Here is a 14,335-nt window from a genome sequence, read left to right as displayed (position 1 = left end):
GGTGGAGGGGAGGTGGGGATGGCTAATGGCTACAAACAAATAATTAGAATGAATAAGGCCTACTATTTGATAGCACAACAGGGTGACTATAGTCAATAATAATTTAATTGTACATTTAAAAATAACAAAAAGAGTATGATTGGATGGTTCATAACACAAACAATAAATGTTTGAGGGGCTGGATACCCCATTTTCCATGATGTGGTTATTACACATTACATGCATGTATCAAAACATCTCATGTAACCTGTAAATATATACACCTACAATGTACCCACAAAAATTAAAAATAAAATAAAACAAAATAGAACCTGTGAATAATCACAGAGAAAGGCTGTGCGTTAGAAGGCATGGGATAAAACTGAAAAGCTAGCTTCAGGTTAACAGGAGCAATGATACAAAATGGAAGATTGGTCACTGAAGTAAGAACAAGAAGGAATGGGCTAAAATCATGACAAAAGGCTCTCATATAAATAATAACATCTTTTCCTACTAAAAACTCTTAGATCATGTCAGGGCTTGCCAAGGGAAGCTGAAAAATGATGGTTCTTGAGGTTAGCAGTGTGTCCAGTAGGATTCAGAGGTGATTACATTAGCTTTTTTGGTAGAGTAAAATAGAGTAAATAAATTAAATAGTTCCTCCTATTTAATGGAGGAATGGAATGGAAATGGTTAGATTTCCATGGGAAATGGAAAATGATTAGAAAGAGCAATCTCCTTACCTACCTTTACATTGCTAGCATTCACACCACCCCAGAGGCACAAGACCTGTCTTCATGGTACTTTTTGCTCAGGCAGCTGATTTACTTTTATTTTTATTTTTATTTATTTATTTATTTATTTTTGAGACGAAGTCTCACTCTGTCACCCAACCTAGAGTGCAATGGCGCGATCTCGGCTCACTGCAACCTCCGCCTTCTGGGTTCAAGCTATTCTCATGTCTCAGCCTCCCAAGTAGCTGGGATTACAGGCACCTGCCACCATGCCCAGCTAATTTTTGTATTTTTAGTAGAGACGGGGTTTTGGGGTTTTGCCATGTTGGTCAGTTTGGCCTCAAACTCCTGACCTCAGGTGATCCACCCACCTCGGCCTCTCAAAGTGCTGGGATTACAGGCATGCACCACTGCGCCCAGCCTTTTAATGATAATTTTATATTAATAATTGTCATTTTTCTTTCTTTCAGGCTTGTAAATTTTATAGTTCCCAGTGGCATGTGGTAAACTACAAATATGAACAATATTCTGGAGACATTCGACAGCTACCCCGGTAAGAACCTGTGATGAGCACTTATTGATCTTTTCCAAATATAGATGATGTCCTCTGTTCTAGTCCTGCCATTGTTTGTGAATACACGTACATTAATCTTCTGTCAAGGCACATTTTCCAAAATGTACACGTAAGAGTCAAGATAGGACATTTTGTTCAACATGTGTAGCTTGCATCTTCACAGAGTTTGGATTGAGATATAAATATACTCTGATTTAATTTTTATATGTAGTTTTGACGTTCATTTATCATTGTGTTATTATTTTGTGAGCTGTTTTTTCGATAGCAGGCACAAGAGGATTAGAAAAGCACCATATGGCCAAATAGTTTTTCTGACAATACAGCATTCATATTTGTTACTTGTTTCATGCATTTTCATGCTGGGATATCAGAAGTCATGAAAATAAACAACTTCCACAAAATATATATATATAAAATACATATATTACATGTATTACATATAACATATATAACATATATCACATATATTATATTACATGTTTTATATATATTACATATATTATATAATATATATTATATCTATATACACACACGCACACATGCACACACACAACCAAAAGGAAAATAAACCCCTAATTTTGTTTGTGAGTCTTAGGAACATAAGCCTTTGGAGAAAGTAATTTTGTTCTGCTTCTGCTCAAATGTCACCTCCGCAGAAAAGCTCACCTGACTACCTGAACAAAAATAGAAATTAATTCAGTATCTGTTTCCCCTTCTAAAGTAAAAATCCCCAAAGGGCAGGGACTTTTCCCTGCAGAATACCCTGCAGGCCTGTAAGAAGAATGCCTGGCACATAGAAGGTATGCAGTACTATAATTACTTATTGGACGAACGAACTGAGTAAATGGCAAATTTTAAAACATAATATTCCTGGATGGGTTTGGATTTGCTCATATTTAAAGAACTCCCTTGAACTGGTACTACCCAACTCACTGGTTCATGAAGCTAAGATTATGTAAATAATTCAGAAAAACACTTGGAACAATCAAAAGTTAAGTTTTTATTAACACTTTCCTCAAGTGAAGCACTGAGATGATACACATTGGATCTAATTTTTAATAGATGCATGGTACAGAATTGGGAACTACTTTGCTAGATTTCCTGTGGACCCAGAAGCATGCTTTCAAGACTTGTATATTTAGAAGCGCTGCTCTCAATTTCTGAATGTGGAATTTGAAAGAGGAATTATGAACTAGATTTAAGAAGGTGGCATTTGATCTTGGATATGAATCAACAGTAGCTGCCAACACGGGCATCTTGGGAAAGGATTCTGGAGAAGCAGCAAGGCAAAGACCCTGAAGTGGTGGGAACCAGTATGGTCACTTGAGCAGAATGACTCAGGAAGGCTAGAGCTTAAGGATGGAAGGGGCATAATAAGATGAAACCAAGGAGTTTAGGCAAGGGACCCTGTGTGCCCTGGAAAGGAGCCTGGATTTTACTTTCATTCCAACAAAAGCCTTGGGAAATTTCAAGCAGCGGTGTGGCATGATCTGATTTACCTCTTTGAAAGAACTATTGGGCTACTCTGTGGAGAATGGGACTGCAGGGGTGGCAATTGAAGAAAAAGACAGGAGGAGGCCATTTCTTTTGGGGTTTCATTACCGTGAAGAGAAAAAAATTATGTCGCTTCTAAACTGCAAATCTTTTTTCAAAACACTGAACAGTAACGTTTACCAGATCTTTGAGCATTCTTTTAGACGTGAGTCGCTGCTGATAGACAACGTCTCACAACTTCATGTTGGGAAGGTTCACCACACCCTAAGCTTTCATGAGTAATTGTTACATTCAGAATGTCTGGGTGTTCATGACACACTTTTTGTAGGCACAACTGAAAAGCAAAGCATCCTTTAACATCAGGACTTCCTCTTTCTGAAAATAGTTCTGAGAAGTGGTTACAACTCGGAAGCTGTGTCTAAAAAGTTGGGAGACTGCATCTCAAGTTGAGAGGATGGAGACAGCAGTGTTTAGCCGTCCTGTTAACTAAATGTGTTCCCCACCGTCTTTAGGTCCATTACAGTCTTCAGTTTCTGTATCCCCAAACACTATTCATCTTTCCTTATATTCATGATGCTATAAAGAAAGAAAGCAAATTAGAGATTTCACATTCACAATATTCTTCCTCTGTTAAAACAATAGAGAAAGTATCTCGAGAAAGAACCAGTCCTGGACATTATTGCTGAATTGTGATTCTCATAGTTTGCAAGATTAATCTCATGAGAAGAAATTTAAAAAATTAACTGAAATAGTGTTGAGAATTTCCCTTACTTTAACTAAAGAAAGTGGAAGTTGATACCAAGAAAGGGAAGAATCAGACTGCCACAAAGTAAGAAACTTTACGTATTCAAACTGAAAATCAGAAGTTCTAAAATATAACCCTTTCAGATATACCCCAGAACAATGAAGATGAGCACTGAACAGCGGAATTATTCTTTAAAATGATTTTACAAAGCTAAGCATTTCCCTCTAAAGACTACCTGTATTTAGGTCAGTAATGGAAACAGACAATTTACTTGGGCCTCTGAGGCTAATAGAAGTAAATCATTTTCATACCTCCTGGATTAGAAGAATTCTCCTATGTCTGCTACCAATTTAAATTGCTTATTTCTTTTTATGAGTTGCTGAGACTGCAAAATGAAAATGTGCAATTATAGAAAAGCAAAAAAATAGGTGAAATTTATTCTTTAAATTTAAATGTGTATTATTGACCCTTAAGATTTTCACTTTTTTTATTTTTAAGCAAGGGTCCATAGGAAGATACTGAAGAGACAGAGGATTTCAGGCTAGAATGGAAAATGTAAGCCTTTACACACTAGCAATAGAAATCACCACTGAACTTGGAGATCCCAGAAGAAAAAAGCAGCATAAAAATATATGATGCCACTGATTTTGTTAATCCACTGGGTAAAATACAGAGATGTGTGACATATTACAAATTTTTGCCATGGTCGATTTGATAGAAAGAAGATGTTAAGGAAGAAAAATTCATAAGAGTATCAATTGTGACTAAAGATCAAATGAAGTGTGACCAGCTTAGCTGGGCTGAAATAGAACAGATTTTTTTTTTAATAAAAGAGAATTTTCTTGAGTGTCTACAGTGAGCCAGAATGTGCTGGGTGTCATACATGCATTATCTCATTTAATACTCATAACCCTATGGAATAGGAACTGTTATCCCCATTTTATAGCAGAAACTAGGAAACTGAGAGGGAAAATACCCCAAACTGAGAGGGAATTTTAACTGATGGGGCACTCAGGCATCCCCACACTGGGCAATCCAGGTCATTTGGGTGGAGAAAAGAGAAATGAGGCTGCCTATAGTTACTACCAATGTTGGATGCAAACACCAAAGGGTAAGGTCTGGGATAAGCCCTTTATCTTGGGATCCCCGAGGCTCTTAGAGATCACACAGTGGTCCTAGGGGAAGAATTTTAAAGTCAATAGCCACAGGTGCTGATCTTTTCATGACCTTTGAAAGAGAAAAGTCATTGCATAGTAGCCCCACAGACATCTGACTGAGCGTGAAGATGGCTCTTGAAAGGCAGGAGGCTGTGCCTTGTGGATTTTTAAAAACTGGATTGGGAAATAAGAATCTTCAGTAGCCTTCAAGCCTCAGCCATGATCCAAGCACTGTCTGCCTTCCCTGCCCAGGCGCACTGGACAGGCCTCCCTCCCGCAGCCCTCCCTCCTGCACTGTTTCCAGCCCCTACAGCCTTCCTTCCTGGATGCTCCATGCTTGGCCCCTCCTCAGCACCTGTACTCTTGCAGCTCCCTCTGCCAGGGGATTTTCTCCTAGGTCATCACACAACCAGCTGCTTCTCCTCCTCAGTTTAAATGTTACCTCCCAAGAAAGGCCATCCTTGAAGAGTCTTTCTACACTTGGCCTTTGCCATTTCCACAAGGATCACTCTTCACTCTTCTCTTTCTCCTCTTTGATATTTTTTTCTTCGTTCCTTCCTTCCTTCCTTTCTTTTTTTTTTTTTTTTTTTTTTCAGGGTCTCACTTTGTCCCCAGGCTGGAATGCAGTGATGCAATCTAGCTCACTGCAACCTCCGCCTCCTGGGTTCAAAGGATCCTCCTGCCTCAGCCTCCCAAGTAGCTGGGATTACAGGTGTGGGCCACCATGCCTGGCTAATTTTTTTGTGTTTTTAGTGGAGACAAGGTTTCACTATGTTGGCCAGGCCAGTCTTTAACTCCTGACCTCGTGTGACCCACCAGCTTCAGTCTCCCAAAGTGCTGGGATTACAGCCGTGAGCTGCTGTACCCAGCCTTGATTTTCTTAACAACCATTTTCACTCAGAGAAATTATCTTATTTATGCTTAATTCATGATTGACTCTCTAGTCCCCTAGAAAGCAAACTTCCACGGTTCAGGAACTATGCAAACTTCCTCGGTTCAGGAACTTATTTTCTGATATGCGGTTGACATTATTGCAGCTCTTCTGGATGCCAGGTAATATCTGGAAACTGGAATGTTGAATGGCAAAGGAGAATGGCCCCCAAGAATTAAGACAGCTCTCAATAATGCACACTGAATTTGATCAAGCAAACTCAGAATTAAGAAAAGCCACCAATGAAGTGGCACGTTTACATGCACTATAACCCTAGCCCCAGATCTGACTTAAATTGACACTCTCTGGTCTGCACAGATTTTTAAAATGAAGATTAAGATCAGCATGGATATGGCTAGGGACTACTGGGGTTGGCTGAGTTTTGCTATTGACTTCATTGGTATTTTCTGTCTCATATCTTCTGAGTTTTGCTATTGACTTCATTGGTATTCTCTGTCTCATATCTTCTGAGTTATTTTTGAATCATTAATACTTAAAGTGGATGTTTAAATAAAGTTTTATTTTATTAAAGAAAGAGTATGGGGATGTCATAAGTTGTAATATAGTGTTAACTATGACATTTAGGAAATTCCTAAAAACATTTCCAATCATTTGTCTGAAGCTCTCTTCTCTCTTTTCTAAATCATCTATTCTTCAAAAATATCAGGGAAAAATCATTGAGAAATTTTTACTCAATGTTTACTTTGAGAATAGCTTATATGTATCTGTTGTACAATTTTTTATTATCTTTACTATTTTAAAAAAAGAATCAGTTTAGAAGACATCATTTTTGGTCACTCTATGTATATAATTTCAACACTTTCAAAATTTTCACACATCACTTTAAAAGTTTTTTTGCAAATTTTAAACCTAGGAAAAAGTTAAAAGATTGGTGTACAATGAATCCCATTATTCCCACCATCTAGAATGTATCTTTATGTTTTGCTATATTTGTTTTATTACACAACCTGCCATCCATACATACATCCATACATCCTTCTAGAGATCTATCAATTTGTTTTATTTTTTGGTTATTTTAAAGTGGAATTTAAAACGTTAACACACTGTCTCTCTAAACTCTTTGAAATGCGCACCTTTAAATACAGCTATAGATGTCTGCAGTTCATTTTTTTCTCTTTTGATATAAAATGTACATATAAGAAAACGTGCAAATTGTAGGTGAACTGTTTGATAACTTTTGACCACAGTACACCTGTGCGACTCAAACCTCTGTTGAGATAACAGAACAATGTTATCACCCCAAAGAGTTAACTGCCACCCTTCCCTGGTTAACCCTCACCTCTCCTTTTCTCTCCCCCAAGCGACAATCAGTGCTCTGATTTTCATAACTGTGGAATCATACCATGTGTGTTCTTGTTTCTAGCTTTTTTTACTCAGCACAATGCTTCTGAGTGATGTCCACGTTGTTGCACGTGTCAGTAGCTTCTTTTCTTTTCTGAGTAACATTCCTGTGTGTGGATCTACTGTAGTTTGTTTAGCCATCCTTCAGTGACAGATACTTCTGCAACATTCTGAGCTGAGTTGGTCATAAGTCACTAAATCTATGGGCTTTTGTGAAACTTTTGTGAAATGGATAGGCTATCTCAGTCATTATTTCCACTTCTCAATTGGGAGATTTGTGAAAAAAAAAACTTTTGCAAGCATTTAGCCTTTTAAGTTGAAATTCATGAGAACCTTACTTTGTTTCTTCACTTTTTTGTTTTTACATTGTTACTAGTTTGAAAGGCTTTCTCTCCTCCTTGTTTATAAGTATCTTGCAGAAATTGGCATTAATGAGACGCCTCGCCTGTATTGTAATCCACAGTTATTGAGAACAAATGCCTACAAAGTTATTCTTTTGGAAGGAAGGATAAGCCATGCTGGCCAAAGAGGACAGAATAGGAGGTTCAGAAACAAATACCATTGCATCAAGGTCAAATGAAACTGATGGAAAATGACTAGCATGGGGCCAAATGTTGATATTCCACATTCAAGTTTGTCTTTGTTGCCTCTTCCTTAGTTTTCCCGATTCACTCTTTTTCATTCACTTGGGATGTTTCCTCTGTTCTTTCTTTACTGCTGTGCCATCATTTTAAGAATCGTGGAACACTCTTCTTCTATTCTCTGCAGACAAGGTACCTCGAGCAATTGCTCTGAAATCAACCATTGGAACCTTCCTCTGAATCTCAGGCAACACATCACCTCTCACAGGAGGGGGAGAGAGGGAAGGGTTGTATTTACAGGCTTTATTTTTGCCAGTCAAATTAAACGGTGAGAGAGACTGCTTCTTGTTCGGAGCATGTTAGACGGTATTAAGGAGAAAAAGGAATGTTTTTGGTGTGGTATCAAGAATTTCCCAGTGATCCTAAAAGAACTCTATGTCTTCTGCTGCTTCCTCTGCCCTCCCATAAAGTTGACCCTGACCAAAAGAGGCAGAACAAGTTAACATCAGTGCAGGCAGCACTGATAGGCTTGACTATCTCTAAGGCTCTGCAAGAAGGAAAGATCACCTCCTTTGGAAGAGAGAAATAGCAGCAATCTTACTTAATGTGCTTATTAAAGATTCACCTTTCCTAAATGCAGGCTTCTGATACCATGTCTTAAAAGTGGTTACAATGATACATCTCCATGTTATGTCTATTTTACCACAATAAAAAATGCTTCTTATCAGGAATGGAGAACATGGTTCTGATCTCAGGCTTTTCATAGTTTAGCAGTGAAGCCAATGTTCCTTTTGTGCTCTAACTTTCCCTGCTGAAAATGAAGGCAGGGTAAGAGTATTTGGAAGCCCTTACTTAGCACCTATGTGAGTGCACAGCATAGTAATCTGATGCATATTTAAGCCTAAAGAGCCCTGATCATTTACCTTCCTATCCGGAGTACCATCAACATAGGGAATAATTTGTGATGTGAATACTAAATGCACCTCTGATCTTTTCTTTCTCAATAGTCAGATTCAGAGGTTGCTTTTACACAATATAAATAATCTTAAAACATATACCATTTTATTATCTCTGTATATTTGATTTTTTTAAGATTCCACATATAAATGAGACCCTACAGGTTTTTTTTTTTTCTACTTCTGGCTTATTTCATTTAGCATAATGTCCTCCAGGTCCATCCATATCATGGCAAATGGCAGAATCCCTGCTTTTTAAGGCTGAATAATATTCCATTTTATACACACACACATTATATACATACACACATATGCAGTCACACAGACACAAACACATATATTCATACACATATTCACACACACATACACGCATATATATACACACACATACATACAAAAACATTCACACACATACCTACACACACATGTATATTCACACACACAAACACACATATATTCACACACATACATACACATTCATACCACATATACATACACACATATATTCACACATATATACATGCACATGCATATATTTTATTCACATAAATACATACACACATATATTCACACACATATACACACAAACACATATATATTCACACACATATACACATACACACACATATACATGGAAATATCCTAAGTGTCCATTGACAGGGGAATGAATAAAGAGAATGCTATACACACACACATATTCACACACATATATACATACATGCACCTATATTCACACACATATATACAGATACTCATATATTCATACATACATGCACACACATATATATTCACACACATATACAATACAAAGACACACACATATATATTCACACATGTATACACACACACATATGGAAACATCCTAAGTGTCCATTGACAGAGGAATAAAGAGAATGCTAGACACACAAACACACACACAGAGGCATATATTAATATATTAAACATTATCTTTATCCATTCTTGTTTTAAACACTTAGAATGTTTCTATATATTGGCTAGTATGAATAATGCTGCAATGATGACGGGAGTGCAGACATCTTTATAAGCTGGAGACTTTATCTCCTTCAAATATATACCCAGAAGAGGAATTGCTGGGTCATATGCTAGTTCCATTTTTAATTTACTTAGAAATATCCATACTGTTTTCCATAATGCCTGTAGCAATCTGCATTCTCACCAACAGTTACCAGGGGTGAGAGGAAACAGGGAGGAGTTGATGAACTGATGCAAAGTAGCACATGTGCAGGATGAAGTCTAGAGAGCTAATGTACAACAAGAGGACTAAAGTTAGTGAAATCATAAAGTTAGTGATTTTGGTTAAATCAGTAGATTTCACTGCTCTTGTTACAAAAAAGTAACTATTGAGATGATAGTTATGTTAATTTGCTTCACTACAATACCATTTTACTATCTATATGTATCCCTCCCATACCACCATGTTGTAAACCTCAGGCATACGCAATAAAATTTACTTTACAAAAGAAAAACATCCCATGAAATTTTTATATGGGATTTTATATAGTAAAGGGGGCCACACAGCGAGACGTCAAGAAATGCCCGTACTTTGGATGATATTGTCTGGTTTCCATTCAACCATTAGTTATGAGATAGAATCAAGTCAAAGAAAACTTATTTATGGTTTATTTTACCATTTATAAAATCAGATGCACACTGTTGCTTCTCTGGTCAGAGATGTTGCAACTTAAATAGGCATTTCTAGGATACCATGGAAATGCACAAAGTGAGTGTAATTGCTACCAGTACCTTTGGTGCACATTTTTGAGGAGGCCATGGTTAGGGAGCAGCACAGCCTAGTGGCCATAGTACAGACTAGTTCTCAGGATCATGGTTCTTCAGGGCTGGACTCTTCCAATGACCACTGTGTACCCTTGAGTATGTCACATACAGATGACACAGAAATCACAATGAAAATATCACCACTTAATATTCCACCTACAAATGTGGGGGAAGGAAAATAGAAACACCCCAACCTTTCAAATTGTCCTGCTTGCCTACATCTAACTCAAAAAGATATGTGTAAGTTTATGTAATTAGAAGGCCAAACGCCAGTGGCTCATGCCTATAATCCCAGCACTTTGGGAGGCCGAGGCGGGAGGATAGTTTGAGGCCAGGAGTTCAAGACCAGCCTGATCAACATGGCAAAACCCCATCTCCACACAAAAATACAAAAATGATGGTATATGCCTGTAATCCCAGGTACTACTGGGCAGGGGTCGGGGGGTGCTGCAACATGGGAATCGCTTCAACCCAGGAGGTGAAGGTTGCAGTGAGCTGAGATCACACCACTGCACTTCAGCCTGGGCGACAGTGAGACTGTCTCAAATATATACATATATAGTTAGTTAGTTAGTAACTCCATGCTTTAAAATAGAGATTTATAGACAGGAGATGAGAGATCATGGTAGAGGAAAGTTAATACTTCCAAAGGAAATGAGACACTCAAAAGATTACATTATTTTACAAAAATCTGTAAGAATACCAGCACCATAGTTGTTATTGTTACCTGGGGAGCAATTTCAAATGAAAACCGTCTCCAATGATAAATCAGAAGCTTTTTTTTTTTAATATCAGAGCAGAATACAAACCAGAGAAGCTTCCTTCACATTCCTTTGAGATTGACCATGAAGATGCTGATAAGGATGAGGTAAGAAAATAGTTGAAAGTGAGATGTTTAAAACATGAGGATAATTAGTTTGTCTTGCACTAAAAGTTTTGAGTTCTGACCGGTTTGTTGTAAGTTGTAGGAGCTGTTGGTGGTAGGGCTTTTAGTCAAAATGAATCACATTTGTTCTGAAATTGAACATGCTTATTTAAGATAAGTCAAAGAGGGGAAAACGAGTCTCTTTTTAAATGTAGTGTCTAGGGTCCACAAAAGATGGCTGTCATGCTAATATGCCTTTCCAACAGGATACCACTTCCCACTCGTCTTCCAAGGGGGGTGGAGGAGCGGGAGGAACTGGCGTTTTTAAGTCTGGCTGGCTCTACAAGGGGAATTTTAACAGCACCGTGAACAACACCGTTACTGTTCGGGTAAGGAGACATCAAGACTCATCTTTGTCTCTGTCACCTTTCTTAACACTCCCTCCTCTGGTCACAGCACAGAAAAGAGCCATTTTCATTGAGTTTATGTTTCATGTAATATTTTATTTATGAGGAAGTAGAGATGCTCTTCTCTAGAAAAAAATGTCCTAGAAATATAGCACTCCTGAAGGAATTAGAATAATTCTAATTTCTATGAGTAAGAGCACATTACAATTTGAATATCTCCTTATATCTTTTAGTCATTCAAAAAGCGCTACTTCCAGCTGACTCAGTTGCCAGATAACTCCTACATTATGAATTTTTACAAAGATGAGAAAATATCCAAAGAACCCAAAGGATGCATCTTTTTGGATTCCTGTACAGGAGTGGTGCAGGTGAGTAGAAATCCCTTTTCCTCCTGGGGTTTTTTTTTTTTATTTGAAAAGTATATTTAACAAATATTCATGGAGTATCTGATATGAGCCAAGAGCTGCTCTGGACTCTAAGAATTCTGTGAAAAACAAAGCAGCCTGGATCTCTGCTTTCACAAATCTTACTTTCCAGAGAGAAAGGAAAACAGGAAACAAGCAAAGACATGAATAAGCAGAATGGAATCAGCTGTTAAATTTTTAAATAAAGAAAATAAACAGAGAAACATAAGGGAGACAGAAGAGTGGTGAGGTTGAAAAGGAATATTAATAATAAGGGAGAAGAGCATTTTTGAAGAGTGATAATTTGATCTACAGACTAAAGAATGAGCAGAGGGCCAGGCGTGGTGGCTCACGCCTGTAATCCCAACACTTTGGGAGGCCAAGGCCGGCGGATCACAAGGTCAGGAGTTCAAGATCAGCTGGGTCAACATGGTGAAACCCCATCTCTACTAAAAATACAAAAATTAGCCAGATATGGTGGCACAGGCCTGTAATCCCAGCTACTGGGGAGGCTGAGGCAGGAGAATCACTTGAACCCAGGAGGCAGAGGTTGCAGTGAGCTGAGATCATGCCACTGCACTCCAGACTGGGTGACAGAGCAAGACTCTGTCTCAAAAAACGAACAAACAACAAAAAAAGAATGGGCAGAGGCAGCAAGTGCGAAGGCCCTGTGGCAGGGGCAAGTCTCAGCTATTCAATGAGAAAATTAACACCCATGTTTGCTGCCATGTAGAGAACCCCTGAGATAATGAAATTCAGTAAAGTAATAGGTAAATGACATAGTATTAACATATGCACTTCAAATATGTTATTTTATAATTAGGTAATAATGATAGAGTAAGTTGACAGTGTACATATGCAGCATCTTCCTTCTAAGAGGTGGTTTTCTTCAAAGACAAGGATTCCATTGATTCCAAAGAGTCTAATTTCAAAAACAGACATAGTGCTTTTAACAAATAATGTTCTGTCAACTCTCGGTCTTCAAATTATTGTCCTTATATGAAATTCAACATGGGCCACAGTGGCAAAGGGAAGCAGAGTAATTCCATAGACCCCATTTGGACATTTTACTTTCAAAACACTGCTTCCTACTCTGATGAAATAACTAACCTTATTCCCTTTTATGTAGTCATGGGAGCAATCAAAAGTGTTTTAGCAATCTTCCCTCAAATTTCACAATGACACTGGCTCACTGAGGTCCAGGACTCTATTTCTGGTCACAGGCCAGTAGAGAAGTACTTTTTGTTACCCTCAAACCTCAGCATTCACCTAGCTTGTTCCGAGCTGAGATGACATCACAGACCACTCCTGGAGGCCCTTGGATATGCGGATGCAAGTAGAGTTCTCTCCAGTCTAAATGATTTAGTCCTGGCCTATTTCTGGATGGTTTATCTGTTAAAATCTGGAATTCTTCCAGGAAGCAATAAAGCTGAGCTTTAAAAGGAAAGAATTAATTGTTTCTGCGCACTCTGCTACAAGTGAAAGATAATTGCATTTTAACACAGATGCCAGCTTTTCATAGGGAAAGGGTAATAATGACCTTAATGGAGGGTGGAAATTGTTTTCTGTCATTGATCACAAAGGACACTTTTTGGCCTTAGAAACATGAAGTAAAACGTTAGCAACAAAGATCAATAACTGCGTTTTATAGACATTGAGCTGAAAATTTTAAATATTATCCTTTCCATTTGTACTTGAAAGCTTTCTCCAGCAAATGAGTCACCATTTTTTAAGACACATCATTGTAGTCTTTTGTTATATATTAAGTTTGCAGAAACACAGGTTAATATGCAATATTTTTCTTCTTCAAGTAATCATAGAACTTACTGCTCTAATCTGACCTTCCTATGGAGGAACTGCTTCTCCATCATCTCTTACTTAGATTGTGTTTCAGTCTCTGCTTAAACATTGTCATGGAAAAAAAGGAGTCTTGAAGGGAAAACACAAGCTTGGGATTCACGCAGGTCAGCATTCAAATCCTAGTTTGACCATTTATTATCTGAAGACTTTGAGAAAGTTACTCGACCAATTTGATCTCAGATTCCTCATCTGTAAAACCAGAATGATGTACTAACATGAGAAAAGAACTGGGAGATAGTGTATTTAGCCCTTCTCCCCTAATTCTTCCATTAATTTCAAAGGTCACAACCTAGGATATAGACATTCCATTATGGGAAAGCCTTCCTAGAAAACCTTGATTTACCTTCTGGATATTTTTTCCAAAGTGTGTTAATTTATCTATGTCTTTAGTCATTAATCTACTGATGCATTCAACAAACCCACTTAGTGCCTATGACATGCTAGAAACTACATCTAGGTGTGGGGAAGTCAATTCTTTTTTTTTTTTTT

The 14,335-nt window shown here is 37.9% G+C and overlaps 1 protein-coding gene across 1 annotated transcript in view; it reads left to right on the top strand.

Moving 5' to 3' along the window:
• DOCK10 (dedicator of cytokinesis 10) overlaps positions 1–14,335 on the top strand; it is a 185,896-nt gene that overhangs the window by 50,293 nt on the left and 121,268 nt on the right. The window contains exons 4-7 of the mRNA XM_011952036.1: positions 1,184–1,266; positions 11,106–11,178; positions 11,442–11,564; positions 11,816–11,950. Of these exons, the coding sequence (XP_011807426.1) occupies positions 1,184–1,266; positions 11,106–11,178; positions 11,442–11,564; positions 11,816–11,950 (414 nt within the window). The remainder of the gene's footprint in view (positions 1–1,183; positions 1,267–11,105; positions 11,179–11,441; positions 11,565–11,815; positions 11,951–14,335) is intronic.

Source organism: Colobus angolensis, unplaced genomic scaffold, assembly GCF_000951035.1.
Source record: "Colobus angolensis palliatus isolate OR3802 unplaced genomic scaffold, Cang.pa_1.0 Scaffold33, whole genome shotgun sequence".
Classification (NCBI taxonomy): domain Eukaryota; kingdom Metazoa; phylum Chordata; class Mammalia; order Primates; family Cercopithecidae; genus Colobus; species Colobus angolensis.
Note: the sequence above shows the minus strand (reverse complement) of the source record. Positions and strands in the feature narration are given on the sequence as shown.